This window comes from Chaetodon auriga, chromosome 9 (assembly GCF_051107435.1).
Source record: "Chaetodon auriga isolate fChaAug3 chromosome 9, fChaAug3.hap1, whole genome shotgun sequence".
In the NCBI taxonomy this organism is placed as follows: Eukaryota; Metazoa; Chordata; class Actinopteri; order Chaetodontiformes; family Chaetodontidae; genus Chaetodon; species Chaetodon auriga.
The window spans coordinates 14,480,343-14,493,657 of NC_135082.1; the positions used below are offsets into that span (position 1 = coordinate 14,480,343).

Here is a 13,315-nt window from a genome sequence, read left to right on the forward strand (position 1 = left end):
CTTTTCCCATATCATGTCCCGCAGTGAGTGACTCATATTCAAAAGCCTGTCATGCTGACACTGGCAGGAGTCAAAAGGTGAAGTTAACAGCTATGAGTGTGATGCCTGTCGTACCAGCTGGGTGAAAATGGGACCCACTCGAAACGATTCAGGCACAATGAAAACAGCAAGTGTTCCCAAAGCAGACCAGATTGTCTGATTGATTCCCATTATTTATTCTCTGACTAATTGTTTTGCTGTCCATTACTCCCAGGTGTGCTGTTGGTGTAGTAGTAAGTGCACAGTGATGTTGGCAGCACTGCAGCAGGGGAGCAGTCATATTGCAGCTGAAGTGCATTGCTGCAGCAGAACAGGCAAGACAGCGAAAACTGAAGATTGAGAAAAATGTTTTTATGCACTCCCCCAAAGAGCTTAATTGGCACAAAGCTGCTCTACGCTTCAACTACGCTGAATGTCTTTCTAGAGAACTACACAGAGTCACATTCTCAAGAGGACAAAGTCACCTCATTATGTCCTCTCGAAATGTTGCAGTGACTCACATGCACGGCGTGTACTCTGTGATGTGGGCAGTGTCAACCTAGAGAAATTTTAGAGAAGCAAAGGCTTTTCAGGGAGAATCTGAGGCATTTTTTGTAGTAAATGTTTAAAGGAAAGGTTTCTACAGCGAGCTTCTAAAGACTGGGTTTGTCTGTCGCCTGCCACAGAATTGCTTTGTGTATTTTATGATTGAACCTCCTGCCATCAGTTCTATTGTAACAGTCACATTATAGTCACAGTTTGAAATCTGAAATCTCTAGTGAAATGTAGGTACAATGGGCCAACAAACATGAGCGGTCAGACCACTTCATCAGTACCCTCAAGGTGAAAAACAAGACACCTCGTTTATCCTTTACAACAACACAGAGGTACGTGTTTACTGATTGGACACCCAATCAGCAGGGCAACATCATTTGTCTGCTCCTTCTAAAAGTATTGACACATCAAAGTTGAAACATAAATCTGTGTTTTGGTGTGACAATGCTACGGTTAAGGTTTGGTTAGGTTTAGGCACAAAAAACACTTTGTAAGGTTTGGAGAAACATCATGGTTTGGATGAAAATGACTTCTATATTACGGTTAGGGGACTTTCGTTTTCATAGGTACAATAATAACCAAATGGTTAGGGTTGAGGTTAGGGAAGGATCGTGGTCATGCTTTCAAAAAACGTGGACGTTCAGTCAATGACAAGCGAACAGTGGTCTCAGTTGACTCATGAATCCACCCAGAGACCTTCTCCTTACACAGAGTTTGACTCGCTCTAATGACATCACTTTTCTTCCTCCTTTGGTCCCGTTATAATAACTACAGGCAGTAGAGGTTACTTTCTGAAACGACTGATTGCCTCATTTTTGTTGGGAGGACATTCTCAAGGGCAAACTTATCTAAAAAGGTGTATTTGCAACATTACAGAATTGTATTTTGTTTTTACCTCAACATAAAGTGGTTCAGACAGCTGGCTTGTTCACAACATGATTGTGTGACTGATTGTGTTTGTTTCCCAGTTGGTCCTTGGGTTGGACAGTTGGTCTCTTTTTTCGTTCTTTGCTCAACTATATCTGTTACTTTTCATGCTTTCACCCCTCCTTGAATTCTTTGGTTGTTTGGAACAGCTAGAACCAATTTTGATGTGACCCTTGCAGATGGCCAGAGTTACAAAGATATACCCCACACTGTATTAAAGTGAGCGTCCTTTCCCTCCCTTTAATCTCTGCAGTTGTCATTGACAGTTTGTCTCTGGCCTAACGGAGTGAAACATTCGTAAAGTAATATGTTTGACCAGATACTACCAAAGGTTTGGCATTAAGCAGAGCCGCCATGTTTGGACAACAGTGTGTCATCCATGCAGTGGTGAGTAATTTTGGCATCTGTATTAGACCCTCGTAAGGAGAGTGACGCTCTGTTTACTCTTTGTCTTGAGTCCTCACTGAGAAACTGGAGAGTAACTCTAGAATTTGATGCACTGAGGCGAGGCTGTTCTCATTAGGCTCAGTATCCACGAGGAGCTGGCCCAGATAAACCTGCTCAGCAAGTCTTTCCCCGAAGAGTTACAGTTACTGTGCTAGATATGCAAAACTGAGCCAGCACACAACTGAACATACTCAGTGGTAGAAAGATTTAAAGTCTGTTGTGCTGTTCTGAGAGCTTCAGTCCAATCAGCCCCCAAAATGTGTATATGTGTGTGTGTGTGTGTGTGTGTGTGTGAGAGAGAGAGAGAGAGACAATAAGAGTCAGAGTGAGTGAGTGTTTGTAATAATTGAGTTTAGTCAAGAGTTACTGGGGGTCTAAGAGCATTACACACTTGAGTGTGATTGATGAAGTGGACTTGGCATTGTTGCCATAGTAAGTCCATAAGCAGTACGTAACTGAGAAAAGTAGCAGCGTTTGGCCTTGAAAAAAGACAGACAGACAGACAGACAGACAGACAGACAGACAGACAGACAGACACACACACACACACACACACACACACGCACACCTATGTTTAAAGAGATGATTAGATTTTTGGTAACAGCTCACTGAACAGCACAATGAATTCATTTGAATTTACAGGCTGTAAACTGTACCATTAAAAGACTGAGAGTGACGGATGATTCATGTCAAGTAAACATAAAGGAAGAGTACCACACCGACAGCGCCTCTACATTAACTTACTGTTTTTAGATCAGTCTCTGTACAGAGATCTAGCACCTCATATTTATTGTATTTATTATTCTGCCTTTAAACACAACATGTAACTTTGAAAAATCCATTATTTTGTTTCAGTTTGCCTGTTAGCTTAATTCAGTTGTGACTGGATGCAGGTCCTAACTTTACTGTCGAGTCCACAGGGTTTTATTTTTAAACTTGTCTTTTTGAAAAGGAAAACAGAGGCACTGCAGTGTTTCCTTCCCTTCCTCTGTCTATTTCGGTGCTCCACGATGTACATGTTCATCCATAACTTACAATGCATGATGTACAGAGATAATAAAGATAGATGACCTTTGCCTGAATCAGGAGTCTTCAGAGTGATTTTAAATGATGTTTGAAGTTGAATGGAAGTGAATGAGCCTCATGTGTTTAAGGGTAGTAAAAATATCTTCAGTTGTGGCGCACGTTCTGCAAAGGCTGCTACAATTAACTTGAAAGGAGCAGAAAATGTAAAAAATGAGCAGTCCTTTAAAATCTTTGTCCTGTGGTAATGACGGCCAAATTAGCCTCCGTGTATGAAAAGGGTTTTTTTTTCTAGCAAAAGAAACTACTTGTCTTGATTTATCTGCGGTGTTAAAGGATGGTTAAAACACTTTTGGAGACTAAATGATTTGTTGCAAACATTTTTTTGTGTCTTAGTTTGAGGATTGTATTTTTGTCAATCCCCTTTTGTCATTTTATCGAAATATATCAAACTGCTCGTTGCATCAGTGCTTTATATCATTGTTTAGTCTCTTATCACAGTGTAACATTTGACATTTTGTCTGATTTTCTGACTCAGATCAGCATATACTGTATCTGAGCACATAAGTCGAGGCTGAATGTATGAGCAAGCATTCAATACTTGGACAGGTTTCTAAACTTGATGCTACAGACACATTTTAGTCAATACTCAGAAAGTATTTGCTATCCACCCTTAGTCTCATATACAGCATACATTAATATAAATATAGAATCACACACAAACACAGGACTCACCTTGGTCTAGAGACTTGGCAGGAGCCCAGCTTTTGAAGTAGTCATCCTGAGTGGAAACACAACGCAAGAAACTGGGTTATGAAAAAATAACACCATGCCGAGAATATCATTGAATTATTTTGTACACCACAGAGAGAACAGCCCAAATACTAAAGCACACGACTGAGAAATCCTGTCCTCATTCTTCTCTCCTTTTGTTCTCTCGTACTTGCTTTTTTTGTAAAAATGAATGATTGCAGCGAAAAATGGAAAGACATTGACAGGTAAAAGCTTGTTTGGACATTTAAAAATAGGACACAAACATACAGAAGCAGGAGACACACTGGGGAGAAGAGAAAGCTTTATGGCTTTAGTAAAAAAAAAAAAAAAACAGGTTTAAGTAGGTCAAATCATTTAATGTCAAGGTCAAAATGGACTTTTGTTCTGAAAACGGTCTACAAGGAAGTGTTGCTGTTCTTGATATTAGGAAGAAATGACAGGAGGAGGAGGAGGAGGAGGAGGAGGAGAAGGAGGAGTAGGAGGAGGAAGAGGAGAAGAAGCACCCATTAGTCTTATTGACCAGATACAGTCTACAGTCATGGAGGAAGCCTGATCAACTGAAAATATTAAAAGAGAAAATAATTGGCTTGTCTCAGCTAAGCTCAGTTCAGAAGAGGTTTGGATTTGCTAAGACAAATACACTTTGATTCAATGGCTCCATTCAGAGCAGATTCCCTGCAAAGCTAGAAGACATCTCCTGTTCTGCAGAACTGTTAAAAATCCCATTATCGAAATAGAGACCCACTCCAATGAAAAGCAAGTTTTTAACATTGCTAACATGTTCATATTGTGTTTTTTTATATGCTACAGGACATATGATGAGTGAAATAAGCAGCCAACACCATGCCTGAGCAGTTCCACCTTGGAACTGCAGTGGCCAGTCTCAGAAACACGGATTCAGACAGCAAAGGTTTCATATGTCTCATACCTTAGGGTATAACGAGGGTTATCAGAGGAGAAGCCAGGTGTAGCTACATATCTGTATTTTGCAAGCTAAGTTTCACTATCTTCAAAATAATAGCAGAGACATACTTCATGTGTTACCAAAGGATCTGGTTAATCAATCCTCAAACTTATACTAAAGCCTGATGCTGCTCTATCCATTTATTCTGGGGACTCAGCAAGTACGAGCCAACATGTTGGTGAGTTTATGTTTCTCATGTTTCAGCCATTGACTGTGTCCAAGCAAGCCTGCCATGTGCCGGATAATGCTAGCCAACATTACCTCAACAAGTTATATGATGATGCACGTCAAATGCCGACAGGACATTTTATATGGCGTGGGGGTGTTGACAAAAGAAGTTATAAGAAAAGTTACTCCAAACAGTCATGAATTACATGATGACGATATTCATTATGATAATTCTGACTGAAAACTTCTCATGACTGTGGGGTTACTCCTATATTACCACCTGCCGTTGTGTAGCATGCAGTAGCTAGCAAAACAGAAAACAGGCAAAGGATTGTGTGTGCGGTGAACAGGTGCTATAGAGCAACAGAGGGGTGGGTCGAAGCAGAAGCAGGAACTATCTAGATCAACACATATTAAATGAAAGCAGAGTTAAATCTGAGCCAGTTTAGTGCATGAAGGGATTTTTGCACGGAAATCTTCTAAATATCAAATTTTGATCAATCGTTTTTAGGTGGTTAATCAATGCCAGGAGAGGAACTTTAAACAGGCTTGTTTAGTGTTCAATGCAGATCACACATATAAGTGAAAGGATTGTTAACAGTCTATGAATCAGCTTATAGAACATGACATACAGATAAGGCAGGAGCAGTGGTGAAAAAAAATAGCAGCAGCAAAAGCATTTTCAATAGACCTGTGTACAGGTTGACGCTGATGACCAGCTGAGCAGCTTTCAATTATTATGACATGTTTTACTCTATCCATTCATCCTCTCCTTATGGGTGCCCACAGAGTTCTAGTTGTTGAAAAATGCATAAATACGTCCTTATATTTGTTTACAACCACATTCTGAACCATTTCTGAAATGCTTATATTGCGCTTGTATGGTGAGTTAATGTCAGGTGTTAGAGAATTAGCACCGAAAGTAGTCTGCATTTTCTTTACGTGAGCTATATCCACCCACCCACCCACACACGCACGCACGTGCGCGCACACACACACACACACGCACACAGTGGTGGAGTCTGCATCTAAAGTAGTGCCCAGGGCGAGCCATATGTGTATCAGCAGGGAGTGAGCCTGTGTCAGTGACACTATGTGAACGAGGCAGAGAAAACCTGCTGAGTTTAAAAGCAGGATCTCTGCCTCCTTTATTATTGAATAAAAGAGAGAGAGAGAGGGTGGGAGAGGGAGAGAGAGAGAGAGAGGCTAAATTAGGCAGTCACAGGAAACAGAAAATGGACAGCTGACCCACTCATCCAGTCCTTGTTCTAAAAATGACAACTGCCGACACTTGAGCCAGCACAAAAGTTTGAAATGAGGAGATGAAACCTAATTAGTTTCTCCCTTAGGTCCTTACTTCACTCATGTCCTCACTTTTTTTCTCTTATGTCCGTCTCTGCTGCTCTGTCTCTATTATAAAATCATTCTTTATGGCTGTGACAATGCAAAGTAGGATGTCACTGTGGCAAAAGTTCTAACTGTGGCCTACACCATTTATGTAAACATGAACCCAATTATAATTTTATTCTGTGTTTAGACAGTGACAACGACAACTCCAACACTTCTAAAGTCTTCTCAGACCTATGGGGGCTGCTGTAGCAGCATATTAACGCTCATGGTTTTGTTATGAGAAGAATCAATATAGGTGAAATATGTAGGTGTACACATACTTTTCTTGAAGTAATGGAAAGCTATCCAGCCACTACAGCAACATTTTAATATGCAATACTATACCACATTGTGGCTGACCAGCCACCAAACCTGCAGTGCATTTAAATCAGCAACACCTCTCCAGCTCTGCAGCAATGCCTTAAAGCAAGTGTCAGACAAACACTACAGTGTCTGGCGCTCCCAGAAAGGTACTGCAATATGTTTCAGAATGGTATTATCAAATTACAAACACAATGGATTTACTTACCTCTGCTTCCTTTAAATGATTGCAGAAGAGAGAGGCAGAGCAATAGAGGGGAGAGAGGAGAGAAAGAAAGAAAGAAAGAAAGGTCAGTGATACGGCACAGTATGCAACGTCTATCAGATCTATTACAACCCTGTGTTACTCACTCTGAATACCGAGCTCAACTCGAGAGATTCATTTAATAGGTATCTGATTCTGAAGGTGGTAGAATAGCGAAGGACTCGCACATGCACACACTCGCAGCCTTATGAGATAGCTTTATTTGATGTGGCATGTAATTTGAAACACATCGAGGGCAAATTGTGCGGGATTAGAGTTGAGGCACAGCATAAAGGAAAAGAGAGAGGAAGGAGAAAGAAAGAAAGAAAGAAAGAAAGAAAGAAAGAAAGAAAGAAAGAAAGAAAGAAACAGGGGGCTGTGCAAAAGTAGAGGCAAGAGGAAAAAAGGCATATGAATATAATGCCTTTTTAGTTGTGCTAAAATGTGCTTGAGAGCAGGGGAGAGGAGAGGGTTGAAGGGCTTTTGTGGAGATTTTCTTTATCTGCATGAGGTTCTGGGATGGGGGTGTCATATGTTCTGCCCTTACAAACATGTCTCAAAATTGACTTATGACACAACTCTGACTTTCTGGAGTCTAATTTTGCCAAGTAGAGACTGAGAACTAGACAGCAGAGATGTACAGTGGCTTATGACAAGAAAGCTAGCTACAACTAGCCTTTGCTAATGCTGGGAACACATTTTCTTACTAAGTCTACTAATAGCCTAATCTATATCTGAAAAACACACAATTTGATGAACCACTAAGTTCAATCATGATGGTGGAACAAAAAACTGCTTAACTTTGGAGCTAACTGGCTTAGCAGAGTAGCAGTATGTGGCACGTCAGTAGACTATGGATCCATATAACTGTGCGGTGTAAATGGTGTATCAGCCCCATTTAAACCACATGCTAATGTTTTACATTTTAGATTAACTTATTGTTGATTTCATTGTACTGTAAATAATAATAGTCTGCGCTTATCAAAACAGAGATGAATCCCCTTTAAAAATGGACAGTGAATAATTGAAGTTTATTTTCTTTTCACACTGTTATTAAAATGGCAAATAAGGTAAAAGAGTGTGCAGACCAGAGTTGATAGACTAGAGTTTCTAACACAACCCACAGTGTTTTAGCTTTTCTGTACCTGTTTACAACACCCACAGTGACTGTGGGTAACCAGCTGACTGTGATCGATTAAGCCCGTTCGAGGCTAACAGTGAATAGCCCCGTCTGTGTGGCTATATCTGAACCAGATCCTGTGAAACAAATACACTTGTTGTCTTGTTGATTTCTGGACCATCTGGACAATTTGTGACATGTTGTGGTTTTCTGCTGTGTTCATTTTGACCTGCAGCTACAAACATGTTGTGTGGACAAGAGAAAGTGTTTCGTCTGTTATCATCAGATAACAGCATTTTCCGTGTCCAGCAGAGTTCCTGCCTGAGATGTGCTTGCACTGTTTTTTACTAGCTGGTGTTACTTCAGGTTCACAGCGGCTGTTACTAACCCTCTTATTATTCAATCTAAGTCTCAGGGATGACCTTTCCTTGCCTAGGACCCCCATTAATATTTTAGTGCGCTCATCTCAAAAGCATTAACTGGCTGTTTAGCTCTCTGCGACACTGCCCCAATGTCATTCAAACCCTTTAAAGTGATTACAAGGAGATAAAACTGTGCCGTTATAATCATATCGTCTTTGTTGGAGGTGGTGCTGGAATTTTCAGCAGAGACTTACACAGAAAGGAAGTCTTTCAACTGTGTCTATTTAAGGTTGCAAATGCTCTGCAGGAGCTTGTTGGCAAGCAAAAATTTGAACTGTTTAATTAAGTTTTTTTAAGGCTCAATTAAAATCTGTTTAAAATGTGGCACAACAGCTGTCAGTGAAAATGGGATTCCTTTATTATAAAACTCGACATGATGCAGTTTATTTAGTGATGCCTCCATTTTAACTATGGTTAATTGACTGCATGTCTGTGTTCAAACACCTTCGTGTCGCAGTGAGCAGCTCTATTAGACAACATTGTTGAGTAGGAAATGAAATGACAGTTAAACTAGTGTGCAGTGTTCAGACGGTCTCCCCGGAGGATGAAAAGGGGCAAACATTTCATTGAGCCAACGTGATAGGAAAAGAGTGAAAACAACTTCAGATTTTTGCTGTTGGAAACAATAAAACTCTTCACTCTCGGTTTTACTCCCCAACATAAACATTCATAGCTCTTCTTTTTCTGAAGAGGCCAATCATTATGTGTTAGCATATGCCAACCACAGACACCTAGACCAGCTAGAGTACTTTCATAGAAACCAGGATACTGTGGCCTGTAAACACCTTATCCAGGTTTCTGATTATTCTCCATGTGCACAGGTGGTAGTAGTAAGTCAGAAAAAACAGAAAAATAGAGAGAAAAATATGCTGATAAACTTCGCAACCATGGTCCATTTGCTGATATAAATACACTAATATGTCAGATACTGACGTTATTAAGTGGATCGGATATCTGGCAGATGTGGCCGATCCACATCAAAGTTCCCAGCTTTTGGTGCCACATCGCTCCTTGATTTTACCTTATATGATTGTGCACACTGAGTTTTACAGACTTTAAAATAGGCAAAAAGAGAGAATGCCTATCAGATCAGTACTCTGTGTTGTAGATACCCTGAGCTGAGAAGAAGTTGGGTTGGTGCATCCCTCGTGGTAATGCAGAGGATAAATTTCATCGTTGTTCACATCTTTCATTACTGATGATCAGATGGAGAAGCTAAATCCAGCAAAGCAGTAAATCCAGGCAGGCGGAAACCAAACTGGGTCCACCCTCATCTGTAAGGTAATTTAGTCTGTGCAGAAATGCTAAATTTGATGGATATGAAGGAGAAGGATGAGGAGGAGCCCAACCTGCACCGACACAGGCAATGAAAAAATTGGATAATTTTACAATTTTGTATATAAGGAGATTAGTAAATGGGAACCTCTGTCTTCAATGAAAACATATCCTGAAGTCACTACTTAACTTATTGTTCATTCCTTTTTGTCCTCAGTGAGCTTTTTTTTTTTTTCAAGCATAATGTCTAAACCAGAGTCAAATTCCTTGTATATACACACATACCAAAAAAGCAGAGTCTGATTCTGCTTCTGATTATGATATGATCAAAACCACGTTAGCACTGACAGCGAGGATGAAAATGTACTCATTATTTGCACAAACATAACAAATAACCCGTGTTTTCTTTTTACTTCTGAGGACAGTCTACCAAAAAGTCTTTCATTTCTGTGATGACCTCTTCACAGTCATTCTGTCATTCTCTTGGGTCTCCAGCAGGTTAGCTCTTTTTTCCCCCCCTCTCTGGTTGAAAGTGATGGGCCTGAGATCTCATCTGATAGCACATCCCTGAGGATGTCCGTGACAGGAAAAGGTAGAGAAGAAACAGAATTGATTCAGAAAGGGACCAAAGTGGGAATGGCTTCAGCCCGATTAGCTTCTCTCAGCAGAAGTAACCTCTGAACACTGAATGAGTCTGTGTGTGTGTGTGTGTGTGTGTGTGTGTGTGTGTGTGTGCGCACTCATACTCTCAAGTTGGTATTGGTTTGCACAAATACTCGCATTAACATTAAAATAGGCAAAGCCGTGCCTGGAGTGCTGACTGAAGATGTCATAATCAGGGGATGAGGATGCAAATCTGGCCTCTTGGTGGAAACTAAACAGCATTAAAAATTTACTGTGTACTTTATGCATTTTATTCATGGGTCTGGAACCTTGCCGAATTCCTTCCCTCCCTCATCGTTCACCCCATAGTCTCTAATTCATTCTCCTCTCCTCCTCCTCCTCCTCCTCCTCCTCCTCCTCTCATTCTTTCCTCCCTACCAAGCCTCTGCTCTCCTCCTCAGGCTACATCCTACTTATAGACAAGCACTGATCTGGGATCTGATCAGTGTCCTGTGAAGCTGATATTTGAGCTTCGTGAGCAGATAGCAGAACAGAGCAGAGAGTGGATTTTAGAGACACACTGCATCAGATTACTTTCCTGTAATATTGTGTGGTAACTCAACCATAGAGAGAAATAATACATTTGATGAGCCTGTGCCACTATACTAGAAACTTTGTCCTCACTAGGAGGGAAAATATATCTGATTTATGAAACATAAGATTGTGGTCTGTGTGAAATCAACCACGCGGATCATGTTCATTAGGTTAAGAAAAAACATCACCAGAGTGCTAAGTCAGTCTGCTAAGTGGCTCTGAGGGCATTACGTGTCATTTATGTTGTGACTAACTATCTGAGGTCATGTGGCCTCAACTGGCTGAACAATATGAGAATAAACTCATCCGTCAGCACACATTTCCACCAACAGTGAAAGCAGAGCTGTTTGGTTGATCGTGGTCAGCAGGCATCTCCTCCAACAGATTATTCAGTCTAAAACCATGAGTGAGAAACTGGTTATGGGAAAAATATAACTTTACAGTTCTGTCCAGCTTTCACAGTCTGGATGTGAAACCACTGTGCAACCCTACAGCCGCTCAACAAACATTCAATCCGTGATATCTTGCACTGTAACCAAAGTGTGAAATTTGTGAAATTGTAGAGGTAAAACTTTGGCCAGGCAACATGCAGAGTCCACCTGTTCTCATTCCCAGAGCGTCAAACACCAATGCCTTGTCATGCCCCTCACCCCTCGTCCTGGGCATTTGTACAAGACACACCAGGCTTTCAAGTAACTCCTATGTAAACTCACTCGTATTAGATGCCCAGAGCGTCACCTGCTCCAGCTCTTCCACACATTCTCAACCCAGCCTTCCTGCCAGAGAGCCTTTCTAACACGTGGTTGCAAAATAGTCACAGCGCGGCCAGTTTTAAGTACAAAAAGTACTTGGTTAGGTTCAAGAAAAGATGGGACTTGAACCCCGATATATGAAAGTCATGTGTTTGTTTCACCCACCCATCCACCCCACCTTCCTCCATTTGTGGATTTTCTTGCTCTTTATACTACGCCACCTTGCTCTGGGTGTCTAATACTGACTCAGGTGGTTTACATTGGAGTTGAAACCTGATGCGCTGATGGGCGTGAAAAACCGGCAGCACTTGAGGCCCAGGGATTGAGATCTGGCTGACGGGGTATAACCGGCCCAGCTTACAAGACATCAGCGGTGCACAACAGAAAGACTTTTTGGTTTAGAGGTCCCCTGCCGCCATGCTGCTCAGAAGTGAAACGTGAGGCGATGTAATGGAGAACAATGAACGTGGAATAGAGTTCATGGAGCAGAGAATTGTGGCTTTTACTTTCAGTTTATCAGCAGCAGGTAAGAGTACAGAACATTTAGTGTGAAGTTGGAGATTTGCAGGTGAAAAGAAGTCTAACCGTCTATTCAAACAGGGCTGAAGTGGGGGGGTTTTTAACGTTTTTTTTATAGCAGTAGCTATTGATGACTATATTCTGGCATATTCCTTTGCATGGTAAAATGGTCAAAAGCAAAATCTTTTACATTCACGACTGCACTGGAGTGCAAGTGAGACGCCATGGTTGAGCTGAATGGACCGAGCAAGAGAACAGAGATATACAGTAAAGCATATAGAGGGAGGGGGAAGAGAAAAGGGGGGTGGAGGAATGTTCTCCAGGAAGAAAGAGAGATTGAAGAGGAAGAAAGAGGAGGGAAAATGACAAGGAGGACGTAGACAGAAAAGGGGTGAGGAGGACAGGCAGTGCAGAGGAAGAAGAGGTGAGAAGGAGAACAGAGAGGGGAGTTTGCTCTCCTGTAGGGCAGCTCCACTGGAGTCTATCCACTTTTCGTATCTACAGCCTGAAGACTGACAGGCAGCTCCTCATTCATATGAAGGGACAGGTAACACTGAATATTACATGTGCTGCTGAGAAGACAAAGCAGTTGCCCACCGCACACATACATATTGCTTACATGCACACAAACACACACACCCACACACACCTTTGCACCTGGGTTTGAGGGTATCTACACAAGCTCGAATTAATAGTTTATTGGAGTGTACTCAAACTTACTTTGTGCGCTCTCTTTCTACCTCTGCTACATAGAGTCCAAGTAACCAATGACAGCATTTGTATGAACCGCCAATCCAGCTTCTCTAAACTGAGACCAATGACTCCTTTTGGTTCTGCTCACTTCCCCCTTTTCTCCCCATGGCTTTCTATTTTTATAGCCTCCCTCATTCATCAACTCTCTTCCTCTCTCCTCTACTCCTCTTTTCTTGCACTGCTGAAAACATCCCTCAAGTGAACAACGTGGCTTGAAGCCAAACATCAAAAATATGCTTCCTCGTCATTCTGTCCTTTCTCTTCACGTTAATGAGGGAAAAACCTTCCCTGAGCAGCCTGTTATTCTGAATATCTCTCCATCTTCACACTCTTCACGGTTCTTTCTTCTTTCCAATACCCTCTCCAAACTGGCTTCCTTTCTTTTTTTTTTTTTCTCCTATTTTCTCTCAGTTTCAGTTTCATTGAACATGAAAATCAATCGATTAG

At 41.3% G+C, this 13,315-nt stretch overlaps 1 protein-coding gene across 6 annotated transcripts in view; it reads right to left on the minus strand.

Annotated features, from left to right (window-relative positions):
* The window catches only part of spock1 (SPARC (osteonectin), cwcv and kazal like domains proteoglycan 1), a 103,151-nt gene that overhangs the window by 44,972 nt on the left and 44,864 nt on the right, over nt 1-13,315 (minus strand). For all 6 annotated transcript variants that reach the window (XM_076738807.1, XM_076738805.1, XM_076738809.1 and 3 more), the window contains exon 3: nt 3,706-3,751. In XM_076738807.1, coding sequence (XP_076594922.1) covers nt 3,706-3,751 — 46 coding nt within the window. The remainder of the gene's footprint in view (nt 1-3,705; nt 3,752-13,315) is intronic.